We start from the raw sequence: 26,429 nt of genomic DNA, 5'->3' as shown, positions 1-26,429 counted from the left end.
AGGTCGAGCCGATCCGAACCCGACCGGTTGCGGTTAAGAACCTATATTAGGTCTTATCTCGCAGCGATGAGGGTGGCGAGGTGTAATTACTTCTCTACCCTCATTGCGTCCGCAGATAATCGCCCGGCCGCCCTGTTTAGGGTGACTCGCTCGCTCCTTAATCAGGAGGTGAGGGAGGATCCCTTGCAGGGTCGTGCTGAGGAATTTAGTCAACATCTGTCGGATAAAATCGCTCGGATTCGGACCGGTTTGGACTCCAGCTGGGCAGAGTCAGGCGATCAGGACACGGACGGTCTTGTCAATGTTATCTGGGAAGAGTTTGATTCTGTGACCCCTGATGAAGTGGACAGGATTATGGGGAGGCTGAGCTCCTCCACATGTTTGTTGGATCCGTGCCCTTCCTGGCTGGTTTATGCAGCTAGGGAGAGGACACGAGGCTGGCTCCAGGCGGTTATATCTGCTTCTTTGAGTGAGGGTTATTTCCCCACCGTCTTGAAGGAGGCGGTGGTGAGACCTCTCCTCAAGAAGCCTGCCTTGGACCCAGCTGTATTGAACAACTTTCGTCCAGTCTCCAACCTTCGCTTTCTTGCGAAGGTTGTTGAGAGTGTGGTGGCGCATCAGCTCCCTCTGGTCCTGGATGAAGCGGATTATCTGGACCCCTACCAATCGGGTTTCAGGCCTGGGTACAGCACGGAGACGGCATTGGTCGCTCTGGTGAATGATCTCTGGAGGGCTCGAGACAGGGGATATTCCTCTGTCCTAGTCCTATTAGACCTCTCGGCGGCTTTCGATACCATCGACCATGGTATCTTGCTGCGGCGTCTCAGGGGATTGGGAGTGGGAGGCACGGTTCTTCGGTGGTTCTCCTCCTATCTCCTGGGACGTTCGCAGTCGGTGTTGGCAGGGGGGCAGAGATCGGCCCCCAGGTCTCTCGTTTGTGGAGTTCCTCAGGGGTCGGTTCTCTCGCCTCTCCTGTTCAACATCTACATGAAACCGCTGGGTGAGATCATTCGTGGTTTTGGAGTTGGGTATCATCAATATGCCGATGATACCCAACTTTTCTTTTCGACCCCAAACCACCCCAGTGATGCCCTCGCTGTGATGTCCCGTTGCCTGGAGGCGGTTCGGGTCTGGATGGGGAGGAACAGACTTCAGCTCAACCCTGACAAGACTGAGTGGCTGTGCATTCCGGCATCCCGGGACATTCAAAATGTTCCATCTCTTTCTATGGGGGGTGAGCTCTTACCCCCCGTGGATAGGGCTCGCAACTTAGGAGTCCTCCTAGATTCACGGCTTACCCTAGAAGATCATGTAGTGGCCGTGACTAGGGGGGCTTTTGCCCAGGTTCGCCTGGTGCGCCAGTTGCGGCCCTATCTGGACCGGGATGCCCTGTGCACGGTCACTCATGCGCTCGTGACCTCTCGCCTTGACTACTGTAATGCTCTCTACATGGGGCTTCCCTTGAAGACCACTCGGAGGCTCCAACTGGTACAGAATGCGGCCGCGAGAGTTGTCTTGGGAGTTTCCCGGTACTCCCATGTTACACCTTTGCTCCGCGAGCTGCATTGGTTACCAGTTGTCTTCCGGGTGAGGTTCAAGGTCTTGGTTATGATCTTTAAGTCCCTACATGGCATGGGTCCGGGGTACCTCGGGGACCACCTGCTGCCGGCTTCAACTCCCCTCCGCCCTGTGCGTTCCCACAGAGAGGGCCTCCTCAGGGTGCCTCCGGTCAGGGAATGCCGACTGGCGGCCCCCAGGGGGAGAGCCTTCTCTGTGGGTGCCCCGGCTTTGTGGAACCAACTGCCGGTGGAGCTCCGGACGGCATCGGACCTCCGAACTTTCCGTCGTGGTCTGAAGACCCATTTGTTTGAATTGGCTGGTCTGGCCTGATGGGGGAGCTGGGTTTTAAATTGTTATTTTAGATTGTATTATTGTTTTTTAATTGGGCATTGATTTAATCTCTGTTTTAACTTTTGTATAGTATTGTATTTTTATTTATATGCCCTGTGAACCGCCCTGAGTCCCCAGGGAGAAGGGCGGTATATAAATTAAATAAAACGTAAACGTAAACATACGTACAGCAAACAAATGGTACTGAAGAACCACCATCTATGGCTTTAGATAAAATTCTGGTTACAAAATTGTACATTATAAAGAAAACTAACTTTAATATAAACTCTGAATATAAGGTATTCAATCCTGAAATTATTCTAGATATCATACAAAATCAGAAAACCAAATTCAGAGCTGCACTATATCAAATGATATGGGCATGTGGGGGCTTATATTGTTTAATTTTTCTCCTGCGTGGAGCATCTAAAACATCAGGGAGAAAGGTGCAAATTAGTGAAATTTCTCTAAATTGTTTATATTTTTCAAGGTTTCTTACTATTTTTGTATTTTCTTTCCATTTACACATTTTACATTTATAATCTGCAGTTGTCCTGCTATGATATTACATTTTTCAATTGTGTTTGAAATTTACAGTTCTGATTCTTTCAGATTCTGATCCTAAAGAAAACAAATGAAATATATTAAGAAGCAATACTCCTGTCATATGTCAAATCAATTTATGGTACAAAAGTTAAATATTCATGTGGGCTTCTGGTTTGCGTGCGGGGCACTTGCAGACATGCAGCAAGAGCTCTCTCCCTGCCGTCCAATCTTTCTTCCTTGGAGCACCATGAAAAGGGTCGAAAGTCACCCTGGAGGGGTGACCACTGTGAGGAGACCCTCCCTGTGATCGTGGAAGGGTGGCAGCGCTCTGCTCGAATCCAGAGCAGCTCCTTTGGCCCGAAGAAGAAGAGATTGGCCATTAAGATGGCCAGTCATTAAACCATTCCCTGCCGAAAGCCCAAAGCACCATCTAGCACAACGAAGCAATCTGGAGGACCTGAGTGAGACCTTACCTTTCTTATTCCCCTAACTACTTTCCTGTGGGACTTTTCCAAAAATTTCCTCTCCCTATTTTGAAAGACCAGTGACTGCATACTTGGGGAATAAACCTTAAAGCCTTAAAGCCTTAAAAGAAATCAAATGGCTAAGCTAAAAAATTAAGCAACCTTATTTATACCTATTAAAAAGATTTTATTTTTGTGGAGATCTACCACCCTATTTTCTGCGTAAGCTGTGAATTAAGGGGGGAAAATGGACTAATTGAATAAAAGCTTCATATTAATCTGGAAAATGATTTTACATCTTATTTTATATGCTATTGATGACATCCTGTGGCAAAACATGGTATAGCAAGTAAACCTTTTTTATTGTGAAAGCTGACTGAATAACAGAGCTGTCCTTGACGTTATCTTCAAATATAAGAATTGGGAACACCTGGCACTGAAAACAAACTTTAGGAATACTGGAGGTGGACAATCATTGACTCTTATTAAAACAGCCTCTATGAAAGACCTATCTGTAAACATCAACGAAATGGAGGAATATATTCCACCACTTAACTACAAACTGATACTGGACACAATCTTGGCAATGACTGACCAAATCAAAGCCAAACTGCAAGATAAATCTGACAGCTTAAAGCTACCAAATCAAACTTTGACCTTAAATGATGAATTGACAATCCAAAAACGAACAGAAGAAATGGAAACTAACATTAAAATAGCAGACTCTAAAAAACACCAAATACAATTTACAGAGAACCTTGAAGCCCAAACCACGACCTCAACTATAAAACCTACAACTCAAAAAACAATAGTACCCAAAGAAAGCAACATCAAGAGGGAAGATATTAAAGGCCTTCAAATAAAGTACCTTGAGGACCCAGCCAATCAAATGATAACCATAACACCAGTTACTACTATTTACTTAAGCCAGATGGGATCAGAAGAAGAAAAAGACCAGACTGAACTAATGACAAATATTACACCAAACATCGAAAATTGAGCTATTAAAGCAACACTTCAATGATTACAAAGGGGACACTTTCTTGGCAAAACTGATATTTGGATGGTCTCCCTGGATTCAAACAATGTGTGTAGGAAGAAAGGGAGACACATCTGAGAATCTAAAGGCACCAATATGGAAGCCTGATTGGCACAAAAAGAAGGCGAGAGTTAGACTTAAAAAATTAGACTTGTCTCTTTCTTGGGATTTGTAAGGATAGAGCTTAAAAAATTTCTTTTAATGGGCTAATCTTTAAAAAATATAAACTGATTTTATATTTAGGTTTTAGACTTTTAAGGGAAAACAAAATTAAGCTATTAGAACATAACTCTGAATTATATTATAGAATCTGGAATGATATAATAAAAGACATTATTTTAATAATTGATGAACTATTAAGATGACATATAGAATATATTTGTTGTAATGATACAGATATAAATTGATTTTATATTTAACTTTTAGGTGTCTAAGGGAAATGAAAGTTGGCTATTAGAATTGATTTATATGATAGAATTTGGAAGGATATAACAAAAGTTATTTTTCTAATAATTGGTGAACTATTAAGATGACAAATATAATTTATTTGTAAAAAATAAGAATGTATTGAAATGAACAATGTAAGTTCTGTAGACAGGATAATTACTTTTTAATGAAATAGGGAAATGTGGGTTACCCAAAAAATAAGTTTTCTTTTATATATCATAGGCTATTCTAGATTATTCTATTGCAATTAGAAAACTTGAAAACAGGACATGGATATGTATAAGTGAAAATATATTGAAAATTCTTCTAATTGATTATGTTACAATTAGAAATGTATTAATTTGATTAATTTGATTATGTTATAACTAAGGGAATTGGAGAGGAAATCTTTGTTGACACAACTTGAGCTATTTACAAATAATTTGTTATTTGCTATTGTTTACTTTTGATTACCCAACCACTGTATTGCTTCACAAATACCTGAATGTAAAATTAAAAAATTAATAAAACTTGTACAAAAAAGTAAAATATTCATTTCTTTGTAAGGGATTCTTTTTTTAAAAAAAATCTGCCATTTGCTAATCTAAAATGTTACTTTGTTTACACAATGGCCCTGGGCATTCAGTCATCTTACATCTGTGACTTCCCAACAAAAGTTTGCAAGCAATCATGTGACCTAAAAGGCTTGAGTTATTATCTACCAGTTGGAAAGATGCTGTATTAAAATAGTTCAACATGGGCAAAGGTTAACATTTAGGATTTTCCCATCATTTGCTTTACTTACAAAAAGACTATAAATTCCATCCCCTCATTTGCTGAGTCCTTGAAGAGTAATACATTAGCTGCAAGGCTTTATACACAAAAGGTCATGGTCCTTCCATGCATTTCCTTGCTGTCCATCTTTTCATCTACACTATCATACATGATGTCCACAGAATTCAATATATAGATGACTAGGAAATCACAGAACCTTTTGTCGATGTATATAAACTGAAACATAAATATTCACCTCATATTGGGGGTACATACTATAGTCTACATGAACATGATATCCTAATAGAAAATTAGTTATATGTGAAATTGACCTCTGTATAGGACCAATCCATGTGTTTTCCAAGCCAGAATATTACACTATAAGCCAACTCCCCTGGAAATATAGGCATGCCTTTTCTCTTTAAGGTTGAAAGGTCTGTGTGAATTGGATAAATGCATGGGCAGGACAACACAGATCTTCCTACTGAATTAACACCCTCTATTCCATGGGAGAATTATGCTGTGGGTAAAAATAAGAACAAATTTGTTCTTATTTATATATTTTAAGGCAGTCCTGTGTATTAAATCATGGTTGTCCTTTAAAACTGAGCTCTTCGGTATTTTGCGGTGGAGTTCTCAAATAAAGAAGAATTCTAAAAGAAATATGTATTTGGAAAAAGAGCAAAAAAATAGTTGGAAACCTTTAGAGATAAACTCACCTATTTAACTTTTTACCTTGAGGGAGGGAAAAAAACTGTATTTCCATAGATACCCAGTCTTTAAACACTGGCTTTACTTCTAATAATAGTTAATTTGTTTAAAATGGCTTTAGTGGAAAGTGTCACTTAAAGCAACCACATTTAATAATTGTTCTTTATGTCAATCCTTTATAGTCTTTTCTTCCTACTGTGTTGCAAAACAGCAAATCCTAAAATTAGTCCTCAATATCTCACAATTTCCTACTTCATTCATTCTCTAGGGCTTTGTTCAGTTTCTTTCACTGCATAATTGTGTATATCTTTTTGCCTGCCTGTATTATTTAAGCTGGAAAATGAATATGTTAAGAGATCTCTAAAATATCCTCTTTCATCATTTAAGGATTAAGTTCAGCTTTTAAAAACCTAATAACTTTTCCAGAGAGATTGAGCTGGCAAAAAAGTACACATATATACAAATCATATCCAATGGTATAGTTTATATTAATTAAATTCACTTCTGATTAAAATGTGTCTTTATATATCAGTTGTGGTTTTAATGGAGGTTTGAAATGGGGAAAGGAATTTATCAAGTATAATCCAAAAAATTTATTCACCAATACAAATTTCAGCCTTATATTCTCTGATTTCTAAAAAAGGCAAATGTAAAAAAAGAAAATGCAATTTCATATGTATATTTTTACTCAGAAGAAACAGAATCTAAAGTGCTGGGATTAAAGATAAATGTAAAAAATAATATTTAATATTTCATTCTAAAATGAAGCATAACATCAGATTCAACGGTGTGTTGCATCAATTCTTCAAATTCCATTTTTAAAGTATAGCTGTTCATTATAGCAATAGAAAACAAAATGTGGGCTTAAACTTGAGGTTTATGCAAAAAGAATTAAAATATGGCAGGGCTTCTTGAATAAATAGTTTTTAAAAACTGGAAGTACACAGTTTGTGCACAAAAAAGAATAACAATGAAAGATTGCTAACGGTCTTTCTATGGACATTTAGAGGTACAATGAGGTCTCAGACCAATTTTTGTGAACCTGGCCCACTTCCCTATTACCTCTGTGAGTCATCAAGACTTAATTATTGTGACAGGGTATCTTCAGTGTTAGGCTTAGAAAATAGTCACAAGCCTTGCAAGTCTTTTTGATAAAACCAATCGGCCCTGATGTATTTCTCCACTCTGTCTAATTGGTGTAAAGTTTGGAGATCTGACTCTCGTATCTTTCGCCCAGCTTGCTGCATCCTCTCCTTTTGACACCAGGTCAAGGTTCACATTCGCCTCTGATTATCAAAGTGGCATTCATTAAGCAGCAGTCTGCCTCGCACCAAAAGGAGTTAGCTTGAAGGAAAGAAACCTCGGCCCATTTACTCAGCAGATTTTAGCATTTTAAGGAGCCCCAAATGTCACACAGTATTGCTATGTTTTGAAGAGTTTCAGCTAATGATTAATTGTGAGTGATGGGAAATAAAATCCAGTAAAGCCAGCTGCTTGCCATGGTTGGCAAAATTGCTATAATGGATATAGGCTGCCAATTTTCCAGTTTTACTGGCAAGTCTTCCAAGTGTAATTAAGGGAAGTTATAAATGATATGGAAATCTATCAAGTCCTATTTATTTTCAGAGAACTCTTTCCCCAGAGACTTTTATCTTCAAGCTTATCATTTGCTTTGTTGTGCTAATGATTTCATCCATTTATTTCTATTAAAGCCTCGATATTCCATCATAACGAGATAGATCCACTTCTTTCACAAAGATTTAAAGAAATGGAAACATCTTAAGTCAGACTGTAAGCTTCCTATTTTCCTTTTGTAACATTTAAGCTATAGCTTTCTTTGCTTTGTGGAAATTCTATTTGAAAACACTTCATCTTTTCTCTCTTTTGAATCAGCTACGAAACCTTGAAGAAGCAGCCCAGATTTTGAGACAATGAAGTCACCCAGCCTTTAGGGAAGAAATAAAACAAAATATCAGCAATGGAAAAATGGGTCTTTGATGCTACACATTGAGCCCGAGAGTGCTGTTGCTCACTAATGTAGTTTGATTTGGAATAAAAGCATGAAAATGATGTGCAAGGGTCTAAAATTGGAGAGGTAAAGGATGAGTGCACCGTATTCCATTTCTCAATTTCATCCTTCAGAACCACAAAATGGGGGGTTATACAGTTACTGGATGAGATTTACGGTAACAGCTGTGGTCCTCCCACACAAGGGAGGACCTTCTAATGGGGAGAGGTCTGCTTAGAACAGACGGGGAGTTACAAAACAAGATTTCCTATTAAGGACAAGCCCTAATAATATCCTGGCTAAAGAATACAATGAGAAAAAAAGTCAAATTGCCTTTAGGTAACCCTACATCTCACTTTTTGCAGCGTCAATGAGATGCACACATTCACAAAATCTGGAACTATTTTGAAAAGGCAAACTGCTTATAAATGATAGGATGTGAAAGCAAGAAGACAATTCCCCAACCCCACCCCACCCTGCCACTCTCTAGCCACTGGAAAGCCTGTGCAAGAAACTGTGCCAGTGGCATATGGCTTTCTACTGTGCTAAACATTCATACAAAAGACAGGTTCATCAGTCATTGGTATATCTGGACCGGGGGCAGGGGGGGGGGAAGAGGGAAAAAGGCTTCTGATGGATGCTATTTACAGATGACCTGCTGCTAATACATTACCAGGGCTGGAAACTCTCCTGACATTGGAACAGCAGACCATGAAATACAGCACATACAAGAACATACCATGTTTGCCAGCTTCCTCAAAATAATAAATAAGCTATTTAAACCCTGTGCCTAGTACTGGGCCTGCTGTAAGGAAGCCTGGGTCAGTCCTGCACAGGCCAATTAATGCACAGCATCTGCTGCACAGAAGCAGCACACGAAGCACTTCCGAATCATTTCAGCAATTAAAAGAAAATTGTTTCCTGCCTGTTACGACAGCAACTGTTTCAATGCAAGAGTGAGCATCAAATCATTGTGTGGAGCTGGAAAAAAAATTAAGCCTCTTTTTTGTAAGTGAGGATGGAGGAGGAGGGCGGGATGGAGATTTCTTACACTATAAGATTATTCTTTTGTTGCCCTACATTGTTTTTTTCTGCCAAATTAGACAGAAGGCTCGGAAGACTTGCAAGGACTTTCGACTGTATCACCTTCTGGCGCTCTGGGGCTCCAGAAAAAGATGGATCAATATCCACCTCACCGACTTGTCTGCAAAACTGAAAATGCTGCCATTTCATTTTCAGAAGGCCTCTGTATTTTAGAAAGATTCTTAATATTGGGAATAGTCATAGGTAACTTTAAACAAAACAATAAAATAAAACAATTGTGCATAAGAAAAGGCAAGACTTTGGATCTGAGCAAGTCAAAGTCATAGTTGGAATTTCATTTTAGTATCATCTTCAGTCTGAACACAGAAGAAATTGTGTCAAAATAGTGACTGCTCTTAACATTCATACAGCCATGTTGGGATCAATGGTAGTTGAAAAAATTAAATCCTATACTTACAAGCTATAGTTATTTGAAAACAGCGACAAATTCTGATTACAAAGTAATTTATTCGCTGCGACCAACATATTTACACAGCATTCTCAAACAAAAAGGTGAGACAAAGGAGTGTGTGTTTGGGCTTAATAAAAAAAATAGAAGTTTTTTTTAATCCATCCTAGTTTAAACATCATGTTTATTCTATTAATATCCTGTCCCTTTTTGCAACCACCCAATTGTTTTGGCTACTGTTCATCCTTAAATTTTTCTCTTAGTGATTTCTTGGTATTATGTGTCTAACTGTAGCCCTGATATTGTTCAAATCCATATAAAAAAGTACTTACTGTTATTTCTCCCATACACATTAATTCTGAAACAGGAGCTACCGGGTTGAAAATATAATTAGCAGCAATTAACAATGCTTGACAGATGATTATTAAACTTTTTACGCCATACTCCTTTAAGGAATGAATTTCAGTAGAGCGCATCCCTGATTTTCTGACCCTTGATTAACCAAAGGTCAGAGATGTTCCCCTGACAGCAATAAGTACCAATCATTGTACCCCCACTTATCCAAAACACAACTGTTCCCAGAGGTTCTAGAAATGTCCAGGGTTCCCTTTGGGAGGTTGGGTTAGTTTAATAGCCAGAGGGAATAAATAAGTGGGGATATAATTTTGGAAATATTTTAAGCATGCTCTGATTGATAAAAGGCCGTGTTTGCTAAAGATGTGTTCTTTTGTCTACAGAAATCAGATTATTTGCTTTTATTTTCTAACCAAAGGTATGAGCTCTTTAAAAACAAGGAAATCCCATTTACAGGGGAAAACTATATTGCATTAGTATAGCACCTGCACCGAAATATGTATGATTGTATGCATGTATACACGTATATCACACACACACACACACACACACACACACACACACACACACACTTTCCACATATTTACAAGCTGCTGTGTGTTTTTATTTTGGGCATTAGAGTGACTCAAAATGCTCTTGTCTAATGCCCTATATTGTTTTCAATATGAAATGAATTTAGCATGCCAGTATTGAAGCAGAATGCAGTCTTGCTTAAAGAAAGAGCTACAATCAAGTAAAAGAAAAAATTGTCAGTTACATAAGTATGTTAAATACAGCAAACAATATTTGGAATCCATTAAATGTTATGCAAAGCTACATAAAGGGTACTTTAATAAACATGACCTTAATTATACCTATGCTTTTGCGCACTTCAAAACTTTGCTAATGTTAAAGAATTGAGTACTTAGTTGAATACTGAAGAACAAGGAAAGCATTAAAGAGGAGCTTACAAGCAACAGGATAAAGTCCAATCTCATATTTTACAAGAAATCACCAACTCCTATAGTGTGCTTAGTGAAGTGAAAGAAAGAGATAGGACTGGAAGGTGTGTTTGGATTGCTGCATTTCAACATTTTGAGAGATGGAACAATGGCAGGACATTATCTGTAATCTCAGCAAGATGCAGTTTTCTTAGGCTTTTTAAACTGAGTGTTAGAGAGTTAAATTGTGTGAGTCTAAAACTGAATAACTCTGAAATCACAGGCTTTCCATTTGACTAGTGAATGCTTTCAGTTCTCCCGAGAGGTATCTAAAGGGACACTCATGATTCACTTTGGATCTGAAACTATCGCTGCCTGCATTTCCAACAGGCCAAATCGCTCTAGGTACAAACCATTTCCAAAAAAAGAAAAAAGAAAAAAAGACACTATTTCTGTACTTGTATAGTTTTTCCCTCAAGATGTTCTGGACTAGATATTGTTGATTATAATGGCACCTATTCATAAATTTTTCTCAATAAAACAAAAAGACAGAAAAAAATTAGGTCTGAAGCATTAAAGATTGTGAAAATTCAAAGATTCTTTTAAATTCTCATTACATAAAATATCTTATCTATATTGATGCTCAATGTTTAAAATTTGGTTTAGGCTGATATGGTTGCCTCTTCAAAAAGTATTACTTATATTTAAATGTAAGTAAAGAAAAGATAAGGCTCTGTTAAGAGATCCACTCTCAAGATCTTGAACTCCACAGAATAACAACTGGCTATCAGTATCTGATGATTCCCAATAAGGATTAAACCAGTAATTCAGGGTCTTCTGGAGAATACTGTAATTCAATACTTTGGGAATTTTACATTTACATGTAACATAAATCAATATGCTTAGCATATGACCCTAATTATTTACCCCAGTTCAAACTTGAAAATACTATTAACACCTCACTGTTAATAAAACCAATGTATATTACTGTACATTAGAAGAGAACATATGCAACATAAAAGAAACCTAATAAGGTGCTGTCAAACAAAGTATATTTTAATTAGAGATCTCCTTATCAAACTCCTTTAACTTCACATCTATTGTTCAATTCAATCTCACAATATAAAGAGCACCATTCTGTCTGCACATATGCAAAATTATTTTGCACTTACTTTTCTGACCTTCAAATTCCTTCCTACCTGCCGTTGTGACTTTTCAAACACAACAAAATAACTGTATCCTCATTGTTGAGGAATGGCAATGCCCTTCCTTCCTTCCTTGCTTCCTTGCTTCCTTCCTTCCTTCCTTCCTTCCTTCCTTCCTTCCTTCCTTCCTTCCCTCCCTCCCTCCCTCCCTCCCTCCCTCCCGAATATAGCCCCAAATCTGTACTCTTTCAAGAGGAGAGATAATCTTCAAATGTTTTGAGCAAAATAAGTGAATGTTTTGATTCAAAAATTCCCAAATATCAAACATTAATTATAAAATTATTTGAATTTAAAAAGTTCAATAATCCACTAGGTTAATTTAAAGAAAAAATGGCCAGAGAACTACATAAAGAATACTTAGTTCTGTGTGAATAAGGAAATTTTGAGCTACTTTTTATAAAATAGTCCTTCCCCATAAAGCAAACTGAGTGATATATGCAAGGCATACCTATTTTCATTTAAAGGAAAAACAAAGAAATCTAATGAAAAGGGCTTCACGTGACTAATGAGAAAAGTCTATCTGATACACATTGGAATTTATTGTCTACATTGGAATGGAATGACTCCAATAGAGACATTTAATTGAGATGTATACTATGGGCATTTTTTTCATTACAGACAACACATTAAGGTACAGTAATGCCTCCTTCAATATGCTTGATGGACCAAGAGGCCTAAAATCCTATGTTCTTTTGAATGTGGACAAATCATTATATAGAAATAATTGCTGCTTGTGGGGTACCTGGTGAACTCATGATGTTACCTAGCTTAGTAGGTCTGCAAGAAAGCAAAAATGCTCAGAGAGCATCAGGGATCCCACAGTTCAACCCTGAATTTCAAATATTCTCTTTTTATCAGCATTTCCTACTTTTTTCAATACAATGTGCTATTGACAATCTATTACCTGTCAATAGATTTCTAAGATCTACCGATCTCAGTAGCAATCCTTTACCAGTTATTACAGAACTGTATTCCTTCTGGTTAGTTTGTAGGTCTGCCCCACCCTTTTCCAAACCTGGGGAGAAGAAACTAGAGAAAAAAACCCTCAATTGTGTTGTGAAAAAAGGGTATTAAGTTTACAGCATGCAATGTTTTGAAAGAAAATATGATGAAGATGATGTATAGGTGGTATTTAACACCGGTTAAGCTTGCAAAAATTTATCATACATATGATAACAAATGCTGGAAATGTAAAGCTGTAGAAGGAACCTTTTACCACATGTGGTGGACTTGCCCCATAGTAAAAGACTTCTGGGAAAAGATTTATAATGAATTAAAGAAAGTTTTGAAAAATACATTTATTAAGAAACCAGAAGCCTTCTTATTGGGTATAGTCGGAAAAGAAATTCTCAAAAAAGATGTTACTTTCTTTCTGTATGCCACAACAGCGGCGAGAATTTTGATAGCCAAGAATTGGAAGACACAAGAAATACCAACGGTGGTAGACTGGCAGATGAAAATGATGGACTATATGGAACTCGCTGAACTGACAGGGAGAATCCGTGACCAAGGAGAAGAGTCGGTGGAAGAAGACTGGAAGAAATTCAAGGACTATTTGAAGAAATATCGTTATATCAACTAGTTTGAAATGGACTTGGAAGTGTTTATAAGTTGTAGTTTTAGAGTTTAATGTTTAATGTTTAATATTAAGGACAATATGAAATGATGATTGTTAAATGATAAGAAATTAAATATAGATAGATATTAAATACAATTTAAAATTATGAAATAGAAATTGCTAATGATGATTAATGAAGAAACACAGATAGGGGGGACTCGAGGAAGTCACCCGAAAATGATTAGAAAGATTAGGAATAACGGAAGCTAAGTATTTTTGTTGTATTTTTGTTGATTGTATTGTTTATGTTATGTCTTGTTTTTTTATATGTATATGTGTGTGTGTGTGTGTATATATATATATATATATATATATATATATATATATATATATATATATATATATATATATATATATATTTGTTTAAATATATGTTTATATAAAAGCAATAAAAATTTATAAAAAAAAACCAATGATGCTGCACTCTGCAAAACAAAAGCCTCCTTGTGAGATATTACAAAATAATATTTCATCTCTGGCTCCCATTCTCATGCAATACTAAACTTCACTCATAAACAATTTGCATATCTACCAGTTTAATATAACGGCCTACAGAAAATGTTTTTGACATTTCTCGTGATATTGTTTCACACTTCATTATATTATTGACTAGTAAATGCACTAGAAAATAAAAAGTGTAGTTAAGTACTGCTTAAGCTGCCTGAACAGTGGAGAGGAAAAACACAAATCAAGACAGATTCAAACAGGGGAACAAAACCCCTGGTGTATAAGAATACCAAGGCCTTTGAATAGCTGCAGTAACGATCTTTGCCCTGATGGACAGCCAAAACATATAAGCTGAATTGTATCATCTCGCTACTTATTCAGTCTGGAGACCTGATTCAACCTCATCTACTTTCAGAGAAAACTTTTTGACATCAGTCTTGGAAAGGAAGGATTTACACTAAACTCCCTTTCAACGCCACAAACGTGTTTTTGCAATTAAAGCTGCCCAATTATCATTGACAAGTCCAAATCACCCTGAGCTGTTCAGAAGCTCTGCTTCTCAGTGCCTCCAGCAAAAGGCCTGTAGGCAAAGGTATTGGGGGGGGGAGGGGGGAGAAATAGGGTAAAGAAATTTCTCTCATTATTTAACAACTTGTTTGGATTCCACTGTATTACTTTTAGAATAATTGATTGTATGAGAAGAATGCTTTCTCCGTTTTAATTTCCTAGCTCAACGCCCATCCTCTTACAGTTGTTTCTTCATGCAGATAAAATATTCAACAAAAGCAGTTCAACAAAAAGATGAACTTTTTAGCATCTTATTATTTGAATCTCACTCTAATTCTACTACAATAAAATAGATTTAATAGAAAATACCCACTTTGTCTTTAAACCTCTCCCCCCCCCCCACACACACACACATATTTGTTTGCTACCTTGCCTCTTCCAATTGTTTGGAAAGGCAAGGCTTGCACCTTCATATGGCAGAGGAAAAAGTAGTCAATAGATTCCTTTCTAATGTCTACTCAGTTCTTGTGGTCTATGACAACTCTCTGTGGCCAATTTGCAGTGGCCAACTTGCCACAGCCAACTCTCCATGGTCAACTCACCACGGGACAATTCAGTGCAGGACACGAGTTACACTAATGTCAAAGAAATAGTCAAATGGAAAGGATGCCAAAGGAGGGACACAATAAAATGTGAATGATAAAAATGAAAATAATGTTTAAATTCTTTTAAATAATTAAATTGAACTGTTACATTGTCCCACAGCGAGTTGTCCTGAGGTGAGTTGGCCATGGCGAGTTGTCTCATTCTACAATTCTTCTATATATTAGTGTTAACATGATAATAAATGTTAATTGATAGTCACTTCTTACAAACACTTTTTCAGAGCTTAAAAGACAAAATATTTAATATATTTTTGAGAGTAAAGCTCAAGTACAACTTGTTTAACTAAGGAAGTTATCTCTAAAGCATATGTTGGTGTGTGTGTGTGTGTGTGTGTGTGTGTGTGTAAATCAAGCTAAAGCAACACTTTAAAATGAATTATTTGTCCTTTTTGTAACTTTGTTTTTAAATGTAACTATAAAATACAAGGATACTTCCCCTTTTTGTGGGGTAACAATAAAAAGTGAAGTTTGTAGGTTGTGTTTGAACTATGCTGAACCTAATTTTGATCTATTTCTATTTATATACAAATATACATAATAACGAATTTCACAACATTTATGCTTTTTCTTAAGAACTATAGAAAAAAATTCTATGTGCAGTTTTAAAAATCCGCCTTAAGAGTTTTTTCCTTCAAAATATAACACCAACACAGAAAATGAATTATCTGTCAGTTGGGCAGCATATAAATGTTTTTTTACCTTCTAGGCCTAAGGGGTAACATGCTAACTCAGGGACATCATCCAGTTGCTTTTTCTTTTGTATCACTTAATAAAATAAAACCAAGGTGAATTAATTAAAAAAATAAAATCCAGCGAATTTATTTAGTTGCCAGGCTGGGGAACTCTATAGAATACAGGTATTCTACATATCTATATGTCCAGAGTAGCATAAGCATGGCTTTTTTTTGTCACAGAACGCCCAGAACAGAGTTCCGGCACCTTTTTTTTGGATGGAATCTTGTAGGGTAGGCAAGGCAGGTTGTATGTCATGTGTGAGTTTTGGCACCTTTTTTTTTTTTTTTTACAAAAAAAGCACTGGGTATAAGGTTGACTATGTGAGCAGGGGATTGAACGAGAAGACCTCCAAGGTCCCTTCCGAATCTGTAAAATAATTTGGGTTTTCTAAGGCTTACATAATATAATAATCCAATAATTTTTTTAAAAAAATACAGATGGCTGAATTTTATTTTCAGAATATAAAGAAACAATTAGCAACTTCAAAGCTATACATATTGATTATATAAGTATGTGGTCTCTTCCAGAAATGCCATTTAATAAATGTATGGGTAGGCATGGGAATATTCTCACGGAGTTTTCAAAAAGGAAAAAACGACAACCCACGGGGATCAACAACTTGTGTGTAAAATGTTTCACTAGTTCTAAAGAATACATAAAATATAAATTATCAGTACTTTCCCTTATTTTTACAAGTCTTTAGAGGTTAATCTTTTTTTTTATTGCCACTGGCATGTAACATCCCAACCATCTTACTTTAATGGTGGCCTTACCCAGCAAGATTTTTCTAAGCTTCGACTGAAAGCACTTTTCTGCTGGAGGTAAGTAGACTTTAGGACCAAACCACTGCTTCGAGAAGGACTAAGAAACCTAAGAGTCTAAAGTTACATGCAGTCTTTATTTTATTTCAGAACAATCCAAGATCACCATTCTGAAATTCAGCATAAATAAGAACAATTTTCTGTCTCTCCTCCCACCACACAATATTGGACAACTAAATTTATCAGGATTGGATTTTGAAACTTTCCAGCTTCTCTCCAAAAGAGCCAAAAATAGGTAAGCTTGCTCTCTCTATAGAGAGGCTACTGATCTTCAAGAATAAAATATGTATCTTAAAAATGTAATCTGATCAGAGAAAGTTGCTTGTCCTAGTTTACAAAGAAAGTAATTCTTTCTTGATGAAATAAAATACAATTAAATCAATTTCAATTTCTTCTAATTCTATTGTTCCACTGACCATCATCATCATCATCATCATCATCATCATCATCCATATTAAGTCTCCAGCTCTGTAATAACTTCTGCATTCTAAATGAAAGTTGAACTGTGTTGTCGAGAGTTTCAAAATGAAGATTTTCAAAAATATATTATGTTTGATATATTATTTATATTACATGTTATATTTCAAATAACAATAAATTAACACTCACAAGAAAATATACATTTTAATTAGTTAGGGTTTTCTCTTAAACTTACCTATTGAAGAGTTACATATGTATATATACTTAGTATGTTTTCAAGGGTGCATTTTTAAGAAAACTTAAAAAAAAAATAATACTTCAATGAAGAATATTCTTCATTTAAATGGATATTAGGAAAAGAGAAGCTCTTACCATGTCACCAGGTTTTATGGATATTGCCACTACTACTCCAGGCATTGGGGCTCTTATGATATTTGTAGTATCCTTCGTAACTTTTTGTTGCATGTATTTGCTCAGTTCTGTAGCAAGTTTGGGCAATACACGCAATTTGTACTTGGAAAAAAAAGAAGAGACGAGAAAGAACTGTTATAAAAGCAAATTATATCAAAGTAGTATTATTTTTTAAAAAAGAACATAATATCTAAAATCTTGAACAAGTACGTTATGTTGATATCTTAATCTTGGTATGACACTTGGGAAATTAAAAAAAATGTTGCATTTTTAAAGGATATTGGAAACAGACTATGTGCAATATACTTGGCTAAATTTGATAAGTCATTTAAAATACTGTTGGGCCATCCCTAAAATAGAAAACATAATTTGCATCTTTAATCAAATAATTATTTTAAAACGTATCTGTATTATAGATTTCATTATTTATAATCCAGTATTTGCCTTTATATAGTTTAACAAAGCAAAGCAAATCTTTTTGCATATTCAAGTGTTGTAAACATTTTCTAATTTTATTTTGTACACTACAAACCTTAACCAAAATGATTATTTTAATACCGATTATATACTATGTACACTTTTTTCTCTCCATCTTCTGCCAGTCATGCTTCCAAAAATAGGTATGTAAATGTAAGAAAATAGATTAACTTATCCAAGAGGTATATCCTTATTAATGTACAAAAATCAAGATATTCCTCCATAATCAAAAACATGAAGCAAAAAGATAGTTATAGTTTTATTTTTCCCCCTAAAAAAGCCCACATGTTGCAGTCTCTTAAATCATAGGATTCTGAAAATCCAAGTTCAATTTAAGTGGACTATCAAAATAATCAGAAGCACAAGCTATGCTACATAAATAAATATTTTTTAACTCATATAAACTTTCTGTGCTTTGCAAATAGGTTTGCTTCTGTGTAAATTTTTATGTTAATGTAATCAAATTGACCAACAATTTTTTAAAGAGGGAAAAAGTTATTCTCCGTTTTTACTATTTACTAATACATTTTACACAATCACCAAAATTCCAGTGATTTGATCTGCCCACTGGATTCTTTTCCTTTATTTTTTTTTATGTGGCATCTCTTTTTAAAACTTGTTCTGGACATTGCTTCTAGGTCTCCAGCAGATGGCAGCAGGAGTCCATGAGAAACTTTATCTTTGGCCATCAGCAGACAAAAGAACAAATGCAGCTCTTTCACTAAGGACTGGTCTTGGTTTTTTAAAAATGTGGGTGTTAGAAGGGCAGATAATAATCTAATATACACTGAGACCAACCAGCCACAATATCTAGGATTGCTGATTATTTTAAATCAATTTTCACTATTAGAGCCTTAAGCAATTTAATAGTTTCAGAATGCAAATAAAATTAAATAGTTTAGCTTTGATAACCAATAACCATCACTTTCAAATATCTCAAGGCATTTGCTACATTGTTCCATCTGAGGTAGGATCTCTGCCCATTGAAAAATAATGTATAATCAGGGTTATGCCTAATATCGCATATAATATTATATAATACAGTAAAACAAACTAATCAATAGTGTTTGGCCACTGAATCTCAGGATCCATTCTCAAACTGATCTTTTAGAAATAATTAGACATAACCTTATAAGCATAATGCCGTTTCACCTTGAAAAAGCAGCCTGTGTTGGGTGCAGGCCTAGCAAACCAATGTCCAAAGAGATTCTATAACATCTATTGCAATGGAATGATGGACATGTTTAAGAGAAAGTGCTCATTATTTCCAGATTTCTCTGTTTAGAGTTCCCCTAGATTGTAAAGAATACCGTTTAAATCCTCTGATTTATCCACAAAGTAATAATATAACTGGAGACAGGCTTGGGAGCTACTGTTCTTCAACCTAATAGTTTACATTTTATTTCTTGGTTACCTGAAGAGCACTCAGACCATCAAGACATAGCAAAGAGAAGATCAAAGTGATAATACATTTTATGCTCTTATATAATTCTCATTCATTTTTGTGAGGTTTCAATATCTCTCTCTAACGGGGTGGGAGCATTAGGTATACCAGCTTGAGTTATCCAAAATAAAGGTAGGATATAAAATGAATGAATGAATGAATGAATGAATGAATATAGTATTAGTTTTATTTTATTGTGCTGTTGTGTGCTCTGTATATAATCCATTTTTTAAAAGTTACTCTACAAAAAAACAAGACGGATACACTTTTGAAAAAAAAATACTCTGCAATTCCTTTATAATCAACCTAAATAACAATGCTTGCTCTCTGTCTCTTTCTCTCTCTCTTCCCTTCTCTCCCTCCCTTCTTCACACACATATAGACACACAAACTAAGCACCCATATACAGTAGAAATCAACACATGCAGAAATAAGCAAGGACAACACTCAGTTAAAAACTGTTTTTATTTGCCTTGTATGTAACTGGGATTACTATCAGCCAGATAGATTATTGTGAAGACAACGTTTTAATTTACACTATGTGCACCATTTATGTTATTCACTGATTTATAGAGAAATACACATCTAAAAATACATAGACTTTACACATTTCCTTGAGACACCCCCCCACACACACAAAACCTTCCCTCACACTACCTTCTTTATATCCCTCCCCACCACAAACACACATGCATCCACAAACACAAAATGGGTTAGTTTTGATAAAAAACAATCTATTTGGATTTCCTATAATAAAGACTTAGGAACCTGTCGTGATACATGCTGGCATCTGAATAAGAAGCACAAATTAATAAAATACATAGAAGAGATTACAATGGATCTGAGGTGTTAATACTGTTCTAAAAACTAAGTGTTAGCTATTATCTTTTTATATTTAATTTTTAAACATTAAAGTGTCTTGAAATATAAGTTTGTTAATTGCAATTTATAATTTCCTAGGAAGAAAAAAAATTTCAATTCAAGCAAAATGATCATCAGTGCCCTAGAAATGCACATCTGCAACAAAGAACATAGGGATTTATTGCAAAAGTTATCAGAATTGCTATGTTCCACAACAGGCCAAATAACATACTCTGTTTGTTTCTATAATTGCACTGTAAGTTTTCAATCAAGCTGTACTAATATCTGATGATATTTAAAGGATAAAATTATTTCCGGAAATTATAATGCCAATAGTTTTCTTCCCTCTGTTAAAATCTAAATTACATGGAAAGAGAAAAAAAGCTTTCAAAATATATTATAATGCCAATTCTTTGCAAACTCCATTCATCAAAAGATGAATTATCGTATAAAATTATACCTGAGAGAATGTAATGTTTATCAAAATGTACACTTTCAAAATCTAAAGGAAATGCCTTTTTTAGATGTGGTTTGGAAATGTTGATAAAAAAATAACCACCTTAGAAAGAAACACAAATCAAGTTAGATCTCTGGGTCAACATCAGAAATGATATGCTGCCTGGCTTCATACTGCAAAATACGTTTCCTTTTGGTATATTTTTAGGCTTTAAAAAAACTGTAGCACTTCAAAAGTCAGCTTTACATATTTCTGAAAGTACCTCAAGTTTGTAACATTAAAATGGAAAATAGTTTCATTTCTCATAATCAACCAGTACCAGAGAATATGAGATAGCTTAGAATTGACACTGAAAGTATCTCCTAACTGCTAGGTAGCACAACTTCCTTGTCTCCATTATGTCCCCTACCAATCCTTCTGCTTATTCCTATTTTAGTATTCCCCTTTCTTCTGGATATTTTCTCTTGCTTTGCTTGGAATGAGATGAGAGAGCCAGTAAGAAAAGGCTTTTAAAATGCAGGCCTTTGTTATTGATAAGTTATTCCCTTTCCTTTTGTATTTGTTTATTGTTCTTTGGCTTGTTTGGGTGTGTGTGTGTGAAAAAGAGCTATTGTAATGGGGTTTTTTTTTTAAAAAAAAAGTTAACTTCAACAGTGAACTTTTGGGGGGAAATCCTTTGGGAGCAGAGTTATGGACAGGCACAAAAAAAGCCCTTATGGACACAGGACACCAAAAGTGTTATAAAGCGGATCCTTTTTTTAAAAAAAAATGCTATTGGGTGAATATTTTGCCTTCAATGAATCCCAGTTAATGTCATGTCCTCCAAAAAGTATTCCTTCATCCAATAGTTTCTCAGTTTAAGAATGGTCTGAACCGGAAGGATCTATGGATCGGGCAGCACATATCAAGGATTTTAACATCTGGGCTGTTCAAGGACAAATGTAACTTTAGGACATGTAAATGTGAAGAACATGAGAAGATCAGAACAACTGATCAATACCTGGCTCTGGAAAAAAAGTGGACTGAAAGCTTTCCAGCTTCACCAAATGCACCACAACTACTCCTTGATTGTAAGTGGGATGAACTGAAACAAGCCTTAGTGAGAAAGGAAGGATTTTAAAAGAAAGCAAAGACTGATTGACAAATGTTGCAGAGGCTAGTTGAATTAGCTAACAGAAGTAGCCGAGGGATAGCATGGATTAGGAATTGCAAACAGAAAATATAATTGCAAAGAAAAATAATACTGACCACAACCTACCTGTAACCTCCTTAAGTGAAGCATCAGTCACCCCTTGCGTCATTCAAAGTTCTTGTAGTAGAGGCTAGATTTGCCAGTTACACTCAAACATGCTAAGCAAGGAGCACTCCATAAGAAGAACTAGGCCTTACAAAGTAAAGTTAAGTTAAGGTTGACCAATCACAATCAAAAGCACACTGAAATAGACTGTGTGTGCAGTTGCAACACAGACAAGGTAAAATGATCAGATAACACTCAGCTGTTTGAATAGCAGCGCTCTGTACATCTGCAGTCAGTGGAGCAGTCTGTTAGCATAATGCTTTGACAACTCCATCAGTGTAGTCTCAAGGTTCCTGTCAATCAGGATGCATCATTTAATACAACAGCACTCAAAGGATTTTCCCTCCTATAAGCCAAATGACAGCATATCTACAGCTCTATTTACACCAGCACTTACTTCTGTTTACAAGGCTCTCGTAATTAGAAAGTATGCAACAGGCAGCAATATTATTCAGATCTCCATTTTGCCAGCCTGCCATGCAAAGTGTGATCTTACTTCACAGAGTCATGCTAAATGACAAAAGCGCTATTTTTCTTCAGTCTCTGTGCTCAGACAGCACTTCATTTGCAGCTATCTATAATTAGATTAATGGTGTAGTGCAGCACAAAGAAGGCCCACTTCACATCAGCTAGCATATGAATTAGGACAAACACTTATTTCAATTCCAGGCAGAGAAAGCAGTGACTAGGGTATTTAGCATACCCTTTATGGTGGAATGAGATGTTAATTGTGTACCATTTACCTCTAAACTGCTTGCTTGTTGTATAAATCACTGGACTAATTGATGCAGAAATAGAAACGTAGCCACAGGCAAGAAAGCAGGGGAATGAGAGCTGAAGATGGTGGATAAAGGATTATCCAGTAAAAACCATATGGAGATGAGGTTCCTTTGAAACCTGCTCATGAGCTGAAGACTTCTTGAAAAACTACAAATAAGTGACATACTGATGTGTTGACAAAGAGTTTACCTCATGGTTTAAGGAACAGTGTATTGAGGAGAGAGAGAAAGTATGGGACTTCAGCAGAAAACTAAATTGTGTTTTCAAGTGAATTCCAGTAAGATGACATGTTAGTTTGTTGTAGGAAAGCCACATCCAGTAACTATTAGTGTATTATGATTCTAATCCTTTCTGGACTAGAAGCTATTTTATCAGATGCATGAAAAGGGCTCTAATCCACAAATGAACTTTGGTTATTAGAAAATTAGAAGTAAAAAAAAATAAATACACTTGACTACAATTAGAGTTTTCATTTATTAAGTTATCAAAAGAAACTTCAGTCTTGTTCAGTAAGTACACATTTTGGGGGGGAAAAACCCCAGAAACAACTAGGAAATTATGCAAGAGAAAAAAACAAGACAATGCTGAATTGGAATTAGAGAATTAACAGTTATAAATAAGGTAATTCTCAGAAAGTAACACATGTAAAAGATTTTCAAAACACAAATGTTGCACAAATCTCAATGTAGATAGACTCAAAACAACTTTTTGAGAATTTTCCCACTATAAGTGAAAAGAGGAAGCATTTTGTCATATTGTTCACAAAGGTCTGCCATCAATTTATTTTAATGCATGTTGTGTTCCTATTTCTTACTATTGCCAGATAACTAACAGTGTCTTTCCAGTTCTATTGAAGGTGTTTTAAATATTTTTCCATATAAAAGTAATCTTTGGATTGCGTAATATAAAAATTGTTTTGTTTGTACTGTGTACTTTGCAACAACCAAACATTCATTTATATATTTTTTAGAAAAATTAATTGTGTAATCCCACTAAACATTTGGGGGAAAAATTCTAGATTTAATTCCAATCAAATTCACTTTTCAGGTAAAGCAGAAATAGATTAATTTCAAAATTATTTTTAAAGTATGCAGAATATGTGGACTGAACCCTTAAGACAAAAAGTTATTTTAAGTCATTTATTTTGACTATCAAAGTCATGGTTCTAACTCGAAGTATATTACATAAGCATTATCAAAACTGAAAAAAATATGAGATGAGAGGAACATGTCCGTATTACAAATTTGAAAATAAAAATTACTACTTTATGGCTAGCTTAAGAAATTCTGGGAATGAAAAATTTCCCTAGCAGAGGTATTAGCATTTTGATTCACAATTTGTTTCATTGTTCCAAGGATCTGAACTGACTGAATTAAAAAAGTTAGGAACTGAAAATGATTCAAAACATGTAGCATTAGCTATACAAAGCCAGATATATTCTAGATAAAGAGAGGTATTCTAAATGAGGTTGGTACAATTAATGAACTGATTCATTAAAGCATCATGTGTGTGAAAAAAGTGAATTTCAGTGGAATATTGTCTGGACATGGTCTAACTGAAGAATTGCAAACCACTGCAAAACAACTACTTAAATTAATCTTTCCAAACTCGAAAGATATTACAGTATCATAGAATTTAGAGCTAGCATAGAGGGGAGAAGAAGGAATGAGCAAATATTTTAGCATAGAAGATTACAAGCCTTGAAAAAGAGGACAGCATGAGAAACTCAAAATAATAGATGGAACAGAAAAAATCTGGACACCAATCTTATGAAGGAAGTGCCACACGATCTGGAAAAGCAATATTCTCTGTGTGTACTGTAGATACCAAGAACCATTCTTTTTTTAAAGAGTAGAATGGAATGGAATAATCTCCAAATAGGTGCTAATTCATGCTCACTTAGAATCACGCAGAGAATTCCCATCTTTCCCTTATGTTCTCAAGCAGTTTCTTCTTCTGCTTCATCATTCAGAATTCCATAATAAACCAACATGTTAATTTTATTTTATGGAAAAGAAAACTCACTAATGTAAACCTAATATGGTAAACTGAAGGATTTAGCCATGCAAGAAAAAGTTTTTTTTAAAAAAAAAATAAACTAATCCCACAATCTTCCTCCTTCTTTTATGTATTCAAGATGGACAGTGATTAATATTTATATGTTACTTATATATAAGGGTAAAGGTAAAGGTAAAGGTAAAGGGTCCCCCGCACATGCGTGCTAGTCGTTTCCGACTCTAGGGGCCGGTGCTCATCTCCGTTTCAAAGCCGAAGAGCCAGCGCTTGTCCGAGGACGTCTCCGTGGTCATGTGGCCGGCATGACTAGACGCCAAAGGCGCACGGAATGCTGTTACCTTCCCACCGTAGCGGTCCCTATTTTTCTACTTGCATTTTTACGTGCTTTCGAACTGCTAGGTTGGCAGAAGCTGGGACAAGTAACAGGCGCTCACTCTGTTACGCGGCACTTGGGATTTGACCCGCCAAACTGCCGACCTTCTGATCGACAGGCTCAGCGTCCTAACCCACTGAGCCACCGCGTCAAGCCATATATAAGGGTATAGGTCTATAAATATGTTTTTATAGTATGTTTAAATGTATGTTATGTATGTGTATACTTTGAGAGTGAGCAACTAAATTTCATTTTTAATGTGTACCATTGTGCCCACAGTAAAAAAAAAATGACAATAAAGGTTGTTTGTCTGTGGAAAATAGATGATAGGTTTCAGGTCTGGAACATGCAAAAGTCACTGAGAAAATTATATTACTTAATTTTTCAGTCAAAGGCCAAAACAAACTTGCTTACTGGGAAATAAAAAAGGCCATTGTGAAAAACCAAGAGGTATAGACAAATGGTGACATTAAAAACAAAATTGATAAACCACTGAATGACTGATAGTGATGGCAATTGCCACTCCTTTGGTGACTTCAGGAACCCATCAGCTAAAATGAAGAGATTATCCTCCTCCTCTGAGAGTTAAGAAACACATCATTTGATCAGCTTGCCACCCCGTGAAGTGTAGAAGCATAAAAGCATGAGAGAGGTGGTGTCAATTACTTGCAGCAAGCGCAGGCAACTCCTCTCTTATGCAAAGATGCTACTGAAATTTCTCTCAACAGTTGCAGAATCTTACTTCCAGCAGGGTCAGTAGCAAAATACTGCAATGGGTGAACATTTTTCTGAAAGTAGATGAACTACCTTTCCTAAATTCATGGCACGATAGAATGGTTCCTCAAACAAGCCTGCACCATACAAGAATGGTGTTTTATTTAGGTTGTGTTGGAGGGCCAAGTGAACTCAGTAGACTTCAATATTTTAAACCTGTGAAAGTTTCTACCATCCATGACTTCCAAGTTGTCCTTCACTGAGGCCAATGTGCTACCTCCAAACCTCATCCAATATTTCCAACAGCAAAGCCACATGCAGATCTCCATGGAAAGAAGGTGAGATTCCCGTCTCAGGAAGAAATGTGACATGCAATGGAGACTTGTGACCAGGTTTACCAACAATTTAGACTGAACTATCTCTACAAAGCTTAAGCCATGATAGCACCAAATCTACATACAAGCTCACAGATGCCAAACTTTCATTGAAGCTCATATATAATTCTTCCCCTGACAGCACAATGCAAAATGCTAGTGGTAATGTTGACTTGCTATTGA

The 26,429-nt window shown here is 35.9% G+C and overlaps 1 protein-coding gene across 1 annotated transcript in view; it reads right to left on the bottom strand.

The window, feature by feature from the left end:
• Nucleotides 1-26,429, bottom strand: part of PCCA (propionyl-CoA carboxylase subunit alpha) — a gene marked incomplete at its 5' end in the record, with an annotated part of 236,024 nt that overhangs the window by 3,436 nt on the left and 206,159 nt on the right. Inside the window, one exon of the mRNA XM_083361299.1 lies at nt 17,415-17,555. Coding sequence (XP_083217425.1) covers nt 17,415-17,555 — 141 coding nt within the window. The remainder of the gene's footprint in view (nt 1-17,414; nt 17,556-26,429) is intronic.

Source organism: Vipera ursinii, assembly GCF_947247035.1.
Source record: "Vipera ursinii genome assembly, chromosome: 4".
NCBI lineage: Eukaryota > Metazoa > Chordata > Lepidosauria > Squamata > Viperidae > Vipera > Vipera ursinii.
Note: the sequence above shows the minus strand (reverse complement) of the source record. Positions and strands in the feature narration are given on the sequence as shown.